Source organism: Paramormyrops kingsleyae, chromosome 4 (assembly GCF_048594095.1).
Source record: "Paramormyrops kingsleyae isolate MSU_618 chromosome 4, PKINGS_0.4, whole genome shotgun sequence".
Classification (NCBI taxonomy): domain Eukaryota; kingdom Metazoa; phylum Chordata; class Actinopteri; order Osteoglossiformes; family Mormyridae; genus Paramormyrops; species Paramormyrops kingsleyae.
The window spans coordinates 38,293,700-38,308,304 of record NC_132800.1 but is presented as its reverse complement, the minus strand read 5'-3'; the positions used below and the strand labels follow the sequence as shown (position 1 = coordinate 38,308,304).

At 44.2% G+C, this 14,605-nt stretch overlaps 1 protein-coding gene across 1 annotated transcript; it reads right to left on the bottom strand.

Moving 5' to 3' along the window:
• Positions 1-314: 314 nt before the first annotated feature.
• On the bottom strand, positions 315-14,085 carry LOC140588840 (uncharacterized). Its single transcript, XM_072711303.1, has 2 exons — positions 14,023-14,085; positions 315-2,319 (listed from the first exon to the last, which is right to left on the bottom strand). The coding sequence occupies exon 2, from the start codon at positions 2,300-2,302 to the stop codon at positions 959-961; it is 1,344 nt and encodes a 447-aa protein (XP_072567404.1). The 5' UTR covers positions 2,303-2,319; positions 14,023-14,085; the 3' UTR covers positions 315-958.
• Positions 14,086-14,605: the final 520 nt, after the last annotated feature.

The following is a 14,605-nucleotide window of genomic DNA, read 5'->3' as shown; positions in this document are numbered from 1 at the left end:
TGATTTTGCGTTTTTATAAAAAACTTGAGGTACAAGCCCTGACTCATCCCTGATTATGAATAAGATTTATATAAAAACGCACGTTAAATAAATGCATGGATTAAGTCGTGTGTAAATGCGTTGCTCATTAATGATATAAATGGCATTTTATATATAGCAGTTTGAGTAGAAAATCATTTGATGGACTTTGGTTACTGTGGCAGAAATTTTGCTGAAGTCGATTTGTTTAAAAGTCTGGCAAACTTTATTACTGCAAAGCTTTGGGGGAACAGACACTCAGCAGTCTTTCATGCATCTAGTGATTTGCTCTCCGAACAAGTGCATACATGTTTTAAAGCCAAAAATGCAACAGTTTACAGACAGTTTAGGGAGGGGTCAGATATCTGTAGACGCCAGTTACTTCTGTTAATCTGGACCCATTATCAGGTAAAGGCAGGGTTGACCTTCCGATGATCACTCTTGTGATTACATCACCTTGTTCAAACAAGTTCATCTCACCTCCCCATACGTTCCTTAGTTCTCTTTTCACGTAATCTTGACCCCTAACATATATACATTTCTTATAAATGTTTTCTGCAGCAGACTTACTTCTTGGATTAGGTCTATACGTTGACCTTTTTGCAAAACAAGCTACCATACCAAAATATGTTAGTTCCTCTTACCTATAATAATGAAAACCTATTACTTAAGCTTGCATTATATGTTTAGTATGTTAAATGTTTCAATGCAGAAGTTAATCATTACAATCATCATATTTGAATCAGCAGTGTTATAAGTTTCATTAATAATTACTGATTGAGTTTGCATAACCATGGATTATTCTTCCACATTACATGCATAAGCAATTTATCATATCTAAACAACATTTTTTGCCTTTCATGGTAAGTTATATTAATACAAAAATAAGACATTAGTAGGAAAAAACATTCGTAGAAGTTAAAAACTGAAGTAAAATTCTTCAGTCGTAGATCTCTGATTTATACAGCACACTATCAATATTTGGCACAAGGTCCTTCTGATATTCCCACAGCTTTGTGTCCACAATCAGTTGCTCTTTGGTGAGACTCCCCTGTAAAGGAACTCTGACATGTATAATTCTGCACACATCAGGTGGAACTCTCAATGTGCCTCCATAATTCTGCAGCACTGAATGCACTGATGTCTGCACCACTTGCCTTGGATTTATGATCATCTTGGTGGGGTTGTAAACATCTTTCCTATCAGGTTCCCGGTAAATATGTTCCATGATGTTTATTCCTGGAACCTTTTCCCATTGTGTTAAATGGAATTGGCCCGTTTCATCAAAGTGGGTTTTGGGGAAGATATGATTCTCAATAAGAAAGACTCCAACTCTTGAGTTTTGCCTTTGCAGGTCCTCCAGGAGAAGCTCCAGTGTAGCATGCTTGTAAGGCATAATTATTTCATCAATGTCGTTCAGCAGAAGATACTTGGATCTGTACATGTTTCTGTAGATACAGTCATTCAGAGTAGTTAACTGCCCATAGTAATGGAGGTCACCTTTATGTTCTACAAAGTTCCAGCCTTTGGAGGGATTGAGAAACTGATCTATTGGCCATTGGTGGATTTCAAGTGTACCCTCTTCCCTGTAGTAGTGCAGAACCTTGTCAAGGTCTGGACCACAGCTAGTATTGTAGATGACCACTTTCTGTATGCCCAGGAGCTTGTACATTTCTATGGTTTGCACAAACTGCAGTACATTGTTATAATTTCCAAAAAGGTTGGAGATGCAGACAGTGAAGTTGTATTTGAAGTTGTGCTCGTTTCTCTCTTGGTTTCGTATGGGTAGGAAGATCATATCTGGAATGTCTGAGGTGGATGTATTAATACTGATAGTGACATTAGTAGCATCACACTTTGGTTCAGTTTTACACAGTAGGTCTGTGGTGTGGTAAGGGAACCCAAAATAATCATGGTGCATGTCGACTACTGCAGCTGTAACCAAATATTCTTGTTGAGCACAACCAATGACACAATACAGTCTTCTGACATCATCCCTCCTATATATGCTAATGATACGAATGGTTCCATCAATCCTGTGATCTTTGTAGGCAGAAACCAGGAAATGCTTTGTGTCCTTAATTGGCGTTATATTTTGCTCAGTCAAGTTCTTTGCACACTGATTACTCAGATCAGCTGTTGGATGTAAATTATTTCCTGATAAATGTGGATATATAGTCACATTCCACATTAAAGGACCATTATAGACTATCCTATAGATTATCAACATAATTGCAAGAAGTATTAATGACTTAAAAACTTTTCTGTAACAAGTTTTCTCCATGAAGTTGGTTTGGAAACCTGGAGATAAAAAAAAAATATATATATATAAATGCACGATGCCTTAACTGTTACAATTTGGTCCATAAATTTGAAGACAATTAAAGTGAAGAATTTCCATTTGTTTTCAAAATTTCATCTTTTCTATGCAGAACCAAATATCATTAGATCACTACTAATAAATTACATCAACTATTACAAATGGTACCTAAATAGTGTGTTTCACTATTTTTCTGAGTACTGGAAAACCTTGATCTGATAGTTTGCTTTGTTGAATATGAGGTTCACTCTTCAGGACAATTTTTTTACCATGTCAACCAAGAGGACACTCTGCGATAACACAGGCATTTCTTGGACTGTCACCGGACTAAATAACTGCACTGTGCCATATTATAAAATATACTGGGACATGTTTACAATGGTCATACTTTTTATCCATTTGACTGCTGCTATGTTATTTTTTTTTTATCTTACACTGTTTAATATTATTGTAATGACCAGACAACATGCGTAACTCAAAAGAGCACTTTAATGTACCCTATACGGCTGCAGCCCACACCAAACTCGCAAAAGAACAGGATCCAACAGAAAAGAACAGCAACACTTAATGTTCCCCAGTATATATAAGGTTGTGCGGAGCCCGCCCCTTTTCCATTTATCCACTCCGCAGGTACCCCACATTCCCACTATCTCCAAACCCCCCGAGATTGGCTGAAAAGGGGTGGGAGGACTGCCCTATAATAAACATTAAATAGTCCTAGTCCTCTAGCCGCTACACTATATACGTGACTATACGATTCCACTATTGCTTTTTAGTTCACTATTCAGCTATATATGTGTATATATTACATATAAATTACTGTAGTTGTATTGCCCAGATACAGAATACATACAGTTCTTTTTCTAACTTTGCTCGGTGTTTCACTATGGGAATCGCTTTGGGCGTGACCAACTATGGAAGCTCCAATGACACCACGTCCATCTGTGATGGACAGGTCGACCTGCGACCAGGCTCCACCCCTGCCCTACTAATGTGGTTGACCTCCCTGATGGCTCATTCATGCTTTCTTCTCATGAGCAACTAGAAGCTCCCTCGGCCAAGCTAGTAAGCTGATCTCACTGAACTGTTCACAGACGGTCCGTCATTGGAGTCCATCGACGAATGCAATTTTGGCTCTAGTGCTGTACTGGGCTGAATTATTCCCACGCTGAGAAAGTTCTTTGCTGTTCGTTCAGCATTGCCGGATTGGCAACCTCGTCAAGGCGAGCTATCCATCAAGCCACTAGGTAAGCACAGGTTCTTCTTCATTCCAGTTTGACTACTGGTGCGGTGGTGTTCACCTGTTGCACAGGCTAAACGCGTCAAGGCGAGCCTTCTGTGCCATTAGATTTGTGGGTTAACTGGCATTTCGCGCACTCCGAGTGACTCCCCTTGCAGATGGCTTCTTCAGCCTGTCCAGATACATGACGAACCGACAGACTAATGTGTCGTTTTTCTCGCTTTCTCGGTTCTATGCTTTCCTGCTGTCCCCCTCCTTCCCCCCAGTCGACGGCCATTACCCCCGCCAAAGGGCATAAGCCAAAAGAGGGTGAAACCACATTTCGCCCATGTCCTGCGTCATGCGCAGCCACTATCTCAGGCAGGGATCCTCACCCTCTTTGCATAGTGTGCATGGGCGCTAGTCATGCTCAGGCATCGCTAGTGGACCTGCAGACTTGCGTCCACTGTACCTCGATACCGGAGAAAACCCGGGAGCGGAGGACGAGAGTGGCCGTGGCTAACAAACAGGCCCCGGGCCCATCCAAAGCCACTCCCCAGGCCACTAATACCCATCTCCCGTGAGCTACTACGAGCTGGGCGGATATGATGGAGACTGAATCCCCAGACTTGCCTCCTCTGTTTGAGGGTTTGCCCTCCCTAGAAGCCAGAGAACTGGGTGAGGAGGATGCAGTGGGCGAGGCCAACTCTGACCTCCTCGATATGGGTGATATAGAGGAAGAGGAGCAGGATGACTCCACCTTCCCTGCCCATCAGTCCCAACCCCCTAACACAACAGATGCATGTTCCCAGGCAGACTGTAAGTCAAAGTCAAAGTCAGCTTTATTGTCAATTCCTTCTCATGCACTGGACATGCAAAGGAATCGAAATTGCGTTTCTCACTGTCCCATGCGCAGACAAGACAAAAGACATGACAGGATAGGACAAACAGTGAAGTGCACAAGCACAACAAAAAACACATCCTAAGTACTGAGTAACAGTATATAAAGTGTATAAAGTATAAAGTGCAGGCAGCTTAAGGCATATACCGTTGGTACTGAGAGAGATATATAAAGTGTTTCCAGTTTTGTAAAAGTGTTTCTGTGCAGAGAAATTCAATAATAGTAGTGCTAGTAATAGTAATAGCAGCTGTAATAGTAATAATAATGATGATACAACAATAATAATAATAATAATAATAATAATAATAGTAGTAGCCGATTGTGCAATTTGTATACTTCAGAGGTAGTTCAGAGGTAGTTTCAGTCGGGGGAGAGAGTTTAGTAGTCTCACAGCCTGGTGGATGAAGCTGTTGCTGAGTCTGGTAGTGCGGGAGCGGAGGCTCCTATACCTCCTTCCAGAGGGCAGGGGGCTGAACAGTTCGTGTGCAGGGTGGCTTGCATCGCTCACAATTGTGATGGCTTTTCGGGTGAGGCGGGTGGTGTATATATCTTTCAGGGAGGGGAGTGGTGCACCAATGATCCTCTCAGCTGTGCTCACAATGCGCTGTAGGGCTTTCCTGTTGTATTCAGTGCAGCTCCCACCCCACACAGTGATGCAGCTGGAAAGGACGCTCTCAATGGTTCCTCTAACCTGTAGGAGGTCTGCAAACAGGCAGCAGTTAAGCTGAGTATACCCTGGCCTGCAGCTCAGGATACCGGGGGGGACAGAGAGGGACCTGTACAATGGGAAAAGGCTCCCACCTATGCAGCCCTCAGCACGTCAACTCCTTCCTGCAGTTCTGGCTTGCATGAAGGAGATGAGTCGCTACTGGTCCAGCCCTTTTAAGGGCAAGCTTGCCACCAAGGGCTACTCTGAGCTGGAAATACAGGGGATGGAGGAGCTGGGGCTGGCCAAACCCCCAGCGGCAGAGCCTTCAGTGGCCTACCACCTCCACCCAAACCACCACTCTATCTCTGCTTCATCCCACATTTCTCTGCCCAGTAAGATGGACCGCATGACTGCATCCACCTTCCAGAGGATGTACACATATGCTGCACAGTCAGTGTGTTCTCTGCATGCAGTTACATTGCTATCTGCATATCAGGCAGAGATCTTGGAGGAGATGGGCTCGAGGGTGCCAAACCCAGTCCTTTGGGATAAGATTTGTGTGGTGAATGACCTTCTGCTGTACTCCTCCCCTGGCGCAGTACAAGGCTGTGTCTGGGTGATGGGCTTGGCTGTGTCAGGTGAGAGAGCCCTCTGGTTGAACCTGTCTGCCTTGGGGGATGCCCAGAAAGCGGAGGTCATGGATGCAGCCTATGACCCCACCCAAGGTCTTTTTGGCCCAGCCCTGGATAAAATTAGGGAAATCAGCTCCCTCAGGAAGCAGGAGGATGAGGCTTTTAACCTCTACCTCGCAAACAGCCACCTTGCCCCCCTCAGTCAGCCAGATCCAGCCTTGCAGCAGCAGCAGCTAGGGCAAGAGGGAAGCAGACCGGGGCCAGAGTCCAGTGTCCAGCTCTAGGTGGACTGTAGGCAGCTCAGCAGCCAAGGGCGGCTAACCCAGGGCCATGGGGGAAGCACTCCTTTGCAGCTGTCGCAGCAAGGAACCGTCCGCCCCACCCCGGCCAAGGAAAGAAGAAGCGGGCCGCCTGATGCCAGCTTGGCTACACCCACCCCCTCCTTCAAAGAGGATGAGGTTGGGGGCAGACAACCCTTGTGTTCAGCTTTTAGAGGCCCCTCTCGTTCAGGTGGTCTCCACTGTCAGGTCTCTTCGAGTTCACTGTGTCTTTTGTGTTGCCCCGTGTTTCTTATGATTCTCCAAATAAATCCCTAGCAGTTCCTGTCCCGGCGGTTCCTGCTCCACCCCCCGTGGTTCCTGTCCCAGCTCCTTTCTCCGAGGAGGTCCCTGATTCCCCGGTCCCTGATCCTGTGTCCTCAGTTCCCGTCCCTGAGGAGGTCCCTGATTCCCCGGTCCCTGATCCCATGCCCCCAGTTCCTGTTCCCGAGGAGGTCCCTGACCATCGGACCATCGCTCCTCCCCCTTTGGTGGATATGGAGGAGGAGCTTCAATGGGACCCCTTGGGACTCACCCTGACTGCCCCAATGAATCCCTCTGGTGTGTCACCCCGACCACCTCCCCAGCATGGCAGTTCCCGGCCGGGTTCCCATCTCTCGGTCTCCCGGAGAGGAAGAAGACACCTGTGCAGGGGTCGGATCCCACCTGCTCTGCCCCCCGGCTCACCTTCTGTCCCCATTGCTCTTGCTCGGCGGTCACCTGCAGTCCCCCTGGCTCCTGCTCCACGGTTGCCTGCAGTGGCCCCTGCGGTGACTCATCGGACGGCTGCGGTCCCCCCTCCGATGCCTCATCGGTCACCTGCGGGTCCCCCAGCTCTGACTCGTTGGTCACCTGCGGCTTCACTGGCTGTGGCTGCGCCTTCACCTGCGGCAGCATCTGCTCCCTTCTCGCCTCCTCTGTTGTCCCCTTCACCTCTCTTCCAGCAGTCCCTCTGCCCTCCTCCTCTTCCCCTTCGGCATCCCGTCCAGCTCTGGCCAAGAGAGCCTCTGGCTGCGGCCTCATGGTCACCTGTGGCCCCTGCGGCTCCCATCTTCCACCCACCGGGGTACCCTCCGGCTCCCTGGTGCACCCCGCCCTTTGCCCCCTAGTTTTATGCCCCCTATGTTTGCTCCCTGCCCTTCTGTTTTGCCTTTGATCCCTCCTGGTCCTTTTGCCCCTCCTCTTGTTGGTGCTTCTCCTGTTGGTTTGTCCCCTGGTGTTGTCCCTTCATTGTCCCCCTCCTTGGGTTCTGTGTTCCCGTTTCTGGTGCCCCTGTGAGTGTGTTGGCATTCCCTTGGTGTGTCAGCTGTTGTCATGGTTTGTGTTGTTGTGCCTGTTCTGCGTGTCTGTGCTGGTCCTGTTGCCCCGATGACGTTCTTGCTTGTTTCTTGTGCAGTTGCTGTTTCCTGTGGCTTGTTTCTTGCTTTTGTTTCCCCAGGTGCTGTCGTGTCCCTGATCTCGTCTCTTTGCTTTTCTTACCGTGCCTTTGGGGGGAGTCCTGTCATGCCCTGATCGTCCGATCCTCCTGTGTGCCACGCCCCCTCATCTACCTGTGTGGACTTCCGGTGTTACCAGCTGTTTCTAGTTGTGTCTAATTAGTTTGGTGTATTTCGGTCCGCATTAAGTTTGCTTCCCCAGTCCAGTCATTGACGTCCGTCTTGCCTTGTGTTTCTTACGATTCTCCAAATAAATCCCTAGTTTACCCGATTCCTTGGCTCTGGCTCCTGCTTCCCCGCTCTGAAAGCATGACATTCTCCCAGAGATACTAATGCCCTTTCTGGCTAATTGGATTCCATTAAAATGGATCAAAATTTACCTCATGCTGAACAGAAACAAGGAATATTAGCTCACTAGCATAAACAAAGTTATTACTAGTGCTGTCAAACGATAAAATTTTTAAATCAGATTAATCACAGGGTTGCTGTGGATTAATTTAGATTAATCACGATTAAATATTGATTTTTAATCTATATTAATCACATTTAATTTTGCATGAGCAAACAGACTCAAGAAAAAAGGGAATATATATGCACTTAACATGTTTATTGAACATCTTGAACATGAGTCGGATGTATTCCATCTGCCACAGAAGTGCAATACCATGGACCCATATCAAAAAGCAAGATTTTTTGCTTAGCCGGACAACTTGTCGGATTTAAGGTACCTCAGTTTAAATGGTCTTTATCTTCGTTCGCTTACAATTAGCACGAACTACCGTAAATCCGACAAATAATCAAACTAACCATGAAGTCCAATTCTAGCCCGGTTAATTGCCATTGTTAGTAATATCAGTTGATAACACATTACGTGCGGTGCTTTACATATAAAACTCCGTAGCAACACGTCCACAGATAAGTTGTACGGTATAGCGTGTGCGACCGATTTAATGAGCCACAAATGAGAAGTAGTGCTTAAACAGTATAAAACTACAACTTTCCCTTCTTTTGACAAAGGGCACAGCCATCTTGGATTCTGAACTCGGGATCCTCTGTGCTGCTCCGAGATATTTCTCAGATCTCCGAGAAACGGGAACGCATGTTGTCACTTCCGGCTTCAAAACTCCGGAATCCGACTCGGAATACGAGTTCCGAGGGCAAATGGAACACACTAAAACTGCCCGAAATGGGTTGACAGAGACATTTCAGGGATTTTGAATCATTCTGCGCTGCAGATGGGTTAATTGCGTAAAATTTTTTTATCAGATTAATCATGATGATGGATTAATCCGCGTTAACCCGTTCATTTTGACAGCCCTAGTTATTACATATTCTCCTAGTGGTGGCAAGGAAAATGGCTTAAACCTCTACCACCCACTCTCAGTCAATGGCGAGAGAGATTAAAGGAAGTGTATCTAATGGAAATGATAACCGCTAAACTTCATATGAAGATGGAATCATTTTTGGTTCTGTGGGCACCTGTCGTTTCTTACTTTGGATGGTCATATACATAGGGACAACTGGATTGAAGATAGGAAGGGAATGGTGGTATTGGTGTATTTACTTAATCTTGTTTATTCATTCAATTTTCTGTCTTCCCTTGATTTCTTACTGATTGTAATGTTGGCTATGGGGTGGAAAAAAAGGTAAGGGAAAAAGAAAAAGGGAAAAAAAAGGGAAAAAGAAATTACTTTACAAGAAGGTATGCCGAGAAAATGTTGGTTGTTGTGTTTTTTTTTTCTTCTTCTTTATGTCCTTTTGTTTGGGTTATGTAAAATACTATGTCTTAAAAGCTTGAATAAAGATTGTTAAAAAAAAAAAATATTTAAAATACAATAAAGTGTTAAAAATAAAAAATACAGTGGAAATAAAAAGTGTACACACCCCTGTTAAACTGTCAGGGCTTAATAGTGTAAAAAGATGAGACCATGATAAATTTCAAAACTTTTCCCACCTTCAATGTGACCTATAACCTGTACAGTTCAGTTAAAAAACAAATTTGTTTTGGGGGGAAAATATAAAAAATAAAAAAGCATACAATAAGCTGGTTGCATAAGTGTACACACCCTTAAACTACAGTAATACTTTGTTGAAGCACCTTTTGATTTAATTATAGCTTTCAGTCTTTTTGGGCACACATCTGCCATAAAGTAACTAACCGCAAATAAAGTTCAGCTATCCTAGTAGAATTTTCCTGACATTTTCTCAGTTGCATCCTACAGCAAAACCACAGTTGACAGAGAGCTTACAAAGCATCAAAGGGATCTCATTATAGAAAGGAATCAGTCAGAAGAAGGGTACAAAAACTTTCCACAGTATTAGATATGCCATGGAATTGAAGCAGTCATCAAGAAGTGGAGAAAACATGGGACAATAGTGGCATTACTGAGAACTGAACGTCCCTCCAAAGTTGATGAAAAGACTTCTGGGGTGTGTACACTTTTTACTACAATGTCTACACTGTACTTTGATCTGTACTTACTGTTCTGTGTACTCAGTATATAAACTGTAAATAAGATTGTTACTTTTTTGTTGAGATATATGTATTTTGCAAAAGGAACATGAACTCCTGTTATCTCTTCAGATTGAAAGATGCCATCCCAGTGAGGACTGTTTGATTGATGAAGGCATGCATCTACAGTTAGCCAAACATGGCGATGTGCCAAGGAAAATCTGTATTTCTAAAAATGCTGACTGATCCGGTTTCATTTGTGGGTAAACAACAACTGGCATTTAGGGGACGTGACGAGAATGAAAACTCTGACAACAAAGGACATTATAGATAGTTTACAAATGGGCCTGATAGATGAGCATCACTTTCTAAGCATCTGCTGATCACAAGTCAATAGTCACACAATAGAAGGCTTGGGAAACAAGCCACATCTGACTGTAGCAACCAATAGAACATGTTTAGGATTACAGTGTAATGAATATTTTAATATTTATTATGAATATTAATATACTGGGCTGGGAGTAAAGGACGGGGTCATAGTGAGTTAGGTAATTATGCGGCCAGCTCAGTGTTGTGTTTGCAAGATGTTTGCCCTTCTGGATGTTTGTGTCCAGTCGGACTTCGTCTGCGAGCGATGTAAGTTAGTGCACTCACTCATGGTCCAGGTTCGTGACCTCGAGGAGCAACTGACTCTCATCCAACATAACAATGAATTAAAGAGAGTTAACACGCCTTTTAGGGAGACCGTGTGTATGTCACAAGCAGGGAGGGGGTAAAATGATGAACAGGTAGGTCGAGAGACCTGGGTGAACGTAGGTTGTAGACGTAGAAAAGAGTGTACACAATTCACAGAGGCGGCATCACCTGGAGTGACAGTGTCTAACTGCTTTCAGGTGCTTCCAGCTTTAGAGCCGGAAGAGACTGGGGAGGCAGGTGGGCCCTTGGGCACCAAGGAGCCGCCTACCCCCTGGAGGAGGGAGGTTGTGGTAGTAGGGGATTCAATTATCAGAGGTTTAGATAGTTATGTGTGCACTCGTGATAGAGGGTCCCGTACGGTGTCTTGCCTGCCTGGTGCCCAGGTAGGGAACCTTCCGAATCGAGTGGACAGGCTTTTGGCCCCAGCCGGGGTGGATCCAGTGGTCATGGTGCATGTTGGCACCAACGACATAGGAAAGGGTAGGAGGGCTGTTCTGCAGGATAAATTTATAGAAGTCGCGGATAAGCTTAGAAGCAGAACATTCACGGTGGTATTCTCTGGAATACTTCCCGTGCCATGTGTGAGTCAGGCTAAGTTAGCTGAGATAAGGGGATTAAATGTGTGGCTACAATGGTGGTGTAGGAAAGAGGGGTTCAGGTTTATAGGGCACTGGAAGACCTTCTGGAACAAGTGGGACCTGTTCAAGCCAGACGGGTTGCATCTGAACCATAGGGGAACCAGTGTATTGGGGAGGCGTATGTGTAGAGTAGTTGAGGAATGTTTAAACTGGGGACTGGGGGGGCAGGGAGGTTAGTTATGAATTTATGTGGGGAGAGACGGAAAGCCCAAATAAATATTAGAAGTGGGCACTGTAAAAGGTGTCACGCCTGGCTCGTCCGATCCTCGTGTGTGCCACGCCCCCCTTGTTACCTTGTGTTACTTCCCGATTGTCATCACCTGTTGCCTGTTATTTTCTGCCTATCCTGTGTATTTAGTCCGCGTTCAAGTCTGTTTCCCTAGGTCTTTCATTGACGTTACGTGTCTTTGTATTGGAGTTCCCCACGAATAAACCCCTTTTGATTCATATTCACGGCTTACATCGCCTGCTTCGCATCCCGATCGTGACAGAATGACAGACCTCAACAACGAATCACCGCAGCAGACTGAAGACCTGCGTATCAGTCTGCTGCAGGAGGTGATTTATTGGCTTGACCAGCCGGAGGTTCAGGAGGACCGCGGAACTCTGGATCTAGCCAGCCGGATAACCCAAATAACCCTATTCAATCTGCTTTGGCTCCCCCCTAATCAGCACTGGCCTTGGCCAAGGCCGCTACCTTGTTCCCCTGAGGAACAAGGCAGTGAGACTCTCTTGCATTCCTCTCGCCCAATCCCAAGGACACCCTCCCGCCATCCCACGCCTTCGCCGCTTCATACCCCCCAGCATGGACAGGCGGGTCTGTTGACCGGCGGTGACTTGGTGCAGGACCGGATGGCTGTTTGTTTATGCTGGACTACCTCCACCTCCCCATTTCCCTCCCCTGTTGCAAGTCACGACTTTTTATGTTGTAAGGTGTAGTGACTATGTGCTTATGTCGCTGAGGTGTTTTTTCTGTTCCGACATTATACTCCCTACTGGAGTACAGTCTGGGGGCTGTGTTTTTTATTCGCCTCTTCTCTCCTCATGTAATTCTGTTTTCTCTGTTTTTCTTATATCCCCTGTCTACTTGACCTGTCATGGCCAGGTGGCGCTGCTTGTCCGTTAAGTGACGTCGTGTGTTCATGGCTGTTTGAATGATGAACTTGGAATGACTTACTGACAATACCAGCTTTTTATACCCACAGACTGTTGAAATTGATGCCACATTGAAAAAGGTTGTCTTTTGGTATTGGCCCCAATAAGGCACACCTGTACACAATGAGACCATTACATGGAAAACACAAAATGAGGTGTGTCTATCACCCCAATACAATTGCCTCCCTATCCCAAAAATGTCTGAAGTGAAACAAACACCGTATGTATGACATCCACTAAGTCTCTCACAATATCCCTAACTTATTGTGAGTAGTGTAATTCCTTGGTAAGACCCCACCTAGAATATTGTGTGCAGGTTTGGTCACCATACCTTAAGAAGGACATTGCTGCCTTAGAAAAGGTGCAATGGAGGGCTACGAGAATGATTCCTGGTCTTAGAGGAATGTCTTATGATGAGAGGTTAGCTGAGCCGAATCTGTTTAGCCTTGAGCAAAGGAGACTAACGGGGACATGATCCAAGTCTATAAGATTCTAACGGGTCTGGATGCTGTTCAGCCAAATGGCTATTTCAGTATTAGTTTAAATACTAGAACTCGTGGCCATAAGTGGAAATTAGCGGGAGAACATTTTAAAACAAATTTGAGGAAGCACTTCTTTACACAGCGTGTAGTTAGAGTATGGAATAGTCTTCCTGCTAGTGTAGCGGAAGCTAAAACCCTGGATTCCTTTAAATCAGAGCTAAATAAGATTTTAACAACTCTGAGCTATTAGTTAAGTTCTCCCCAAACGAGCTTGATGGGCCGAATGCCCCCCTCTCATTTGTAAATTTCTTATGTTCTTATTCTATTATTTATAGTAATGACTAATATATGACAAGGTCTGAAATTATACCCGGGCTGTTGGATGGTCAGTTTCCTTCACTAAAAAGTTTTGTCCACAGTACAACAGCAACATCATGATGGAAACTAATAATAAAATCGAGTTTGTGTTTTGAAGATACATGATTTTGTTACAGCAAAATAATAATTATATAAAATTATAGATAGGCCTAAATAAAATCATGATTTTATGGCAAATAGCATTGTTTCTGTAACCAGCCAAATGAAAAAAATCTGTTTTTGTAACAACACTTAATCGTTAGTCATTAACACAAACCAGGAGCTGGTAATACCTGTGCGTAAAACAGAACTGACTCTATATCTAGGCTCCATTATATGTTATGTCTCAGACTCAAAGCTTTCTGGTAGAAATATACTTATTGGCTTTATAATCAGGACCCAGGAAACTGAAACTATTTTGCATTAATTCCAGATACACATTCAACTGCCTTGGTGCAACTGTTTTGCATACGTAAATATATCAATGCAAACTGCATCTTTATAGCTAAAAAAAATTTAATAATAAAACCCTCTTTGCAAACCAACACAGGTGGAATGGCGCTCCACAGGAGATATGCTGAGTAAGTTAAGGTCTCTATAAGAAAAAAAATCTAAGCCTTCCAGATGAGGCAGGAAACCATGTTATTATCAGAGCTGCAGTAAGAAAAAGCCCAGTGATATTACTATCAAGCCATGAAGCGTTTATTTGGTCTTATGAGTTTCTCTAAAATAAAACATGAAACAACTTACTTGAGCTCTGGGATGAATCCAAATAACTGAATTATTACCTACAATGTTCTTAGATCAGCTGTTGCATCCACACAGCCTTAGTGAATAATTCCCTTCCTTTATAAACACCGGTGGAAAAACCGGTGTTATCTTGCAGGTAACACTTATTACCCTCATAATAAAACTAGAACCACCTTTTCCCGCGCCAATGAACAAGCAAGAACTACTTCGGTGTATGCAGCCCTTTTATTTGCGCTATTGTGTTGTTAGTTGCTGTTATTAACACTATAATAACACTCAAAAAACCGTAATGTTCATAACAGAGTGGCTGTTCTGTCCTGAAACCGTAAAGCTGGAAAATTTTAAACGTAGTATGCATTTTATAAAATGTTAAATAAATAGAAGTCGTTTATTGGTGATTTCATGTTGGTCGAAGTTTCCGCTTTTAAACTGTGTACGGTTATTTTCTATACAAATCAATTCAGGTGAAACAAAAAATGTACGTGTTCATGGTTGCAAACTCTTTCAGAGTCTCACGCAAGAATTCTTACGGCAAATCTACAGGTGTGTATTCCATTCTGAACTTAAAATTAGCTGCATCAAA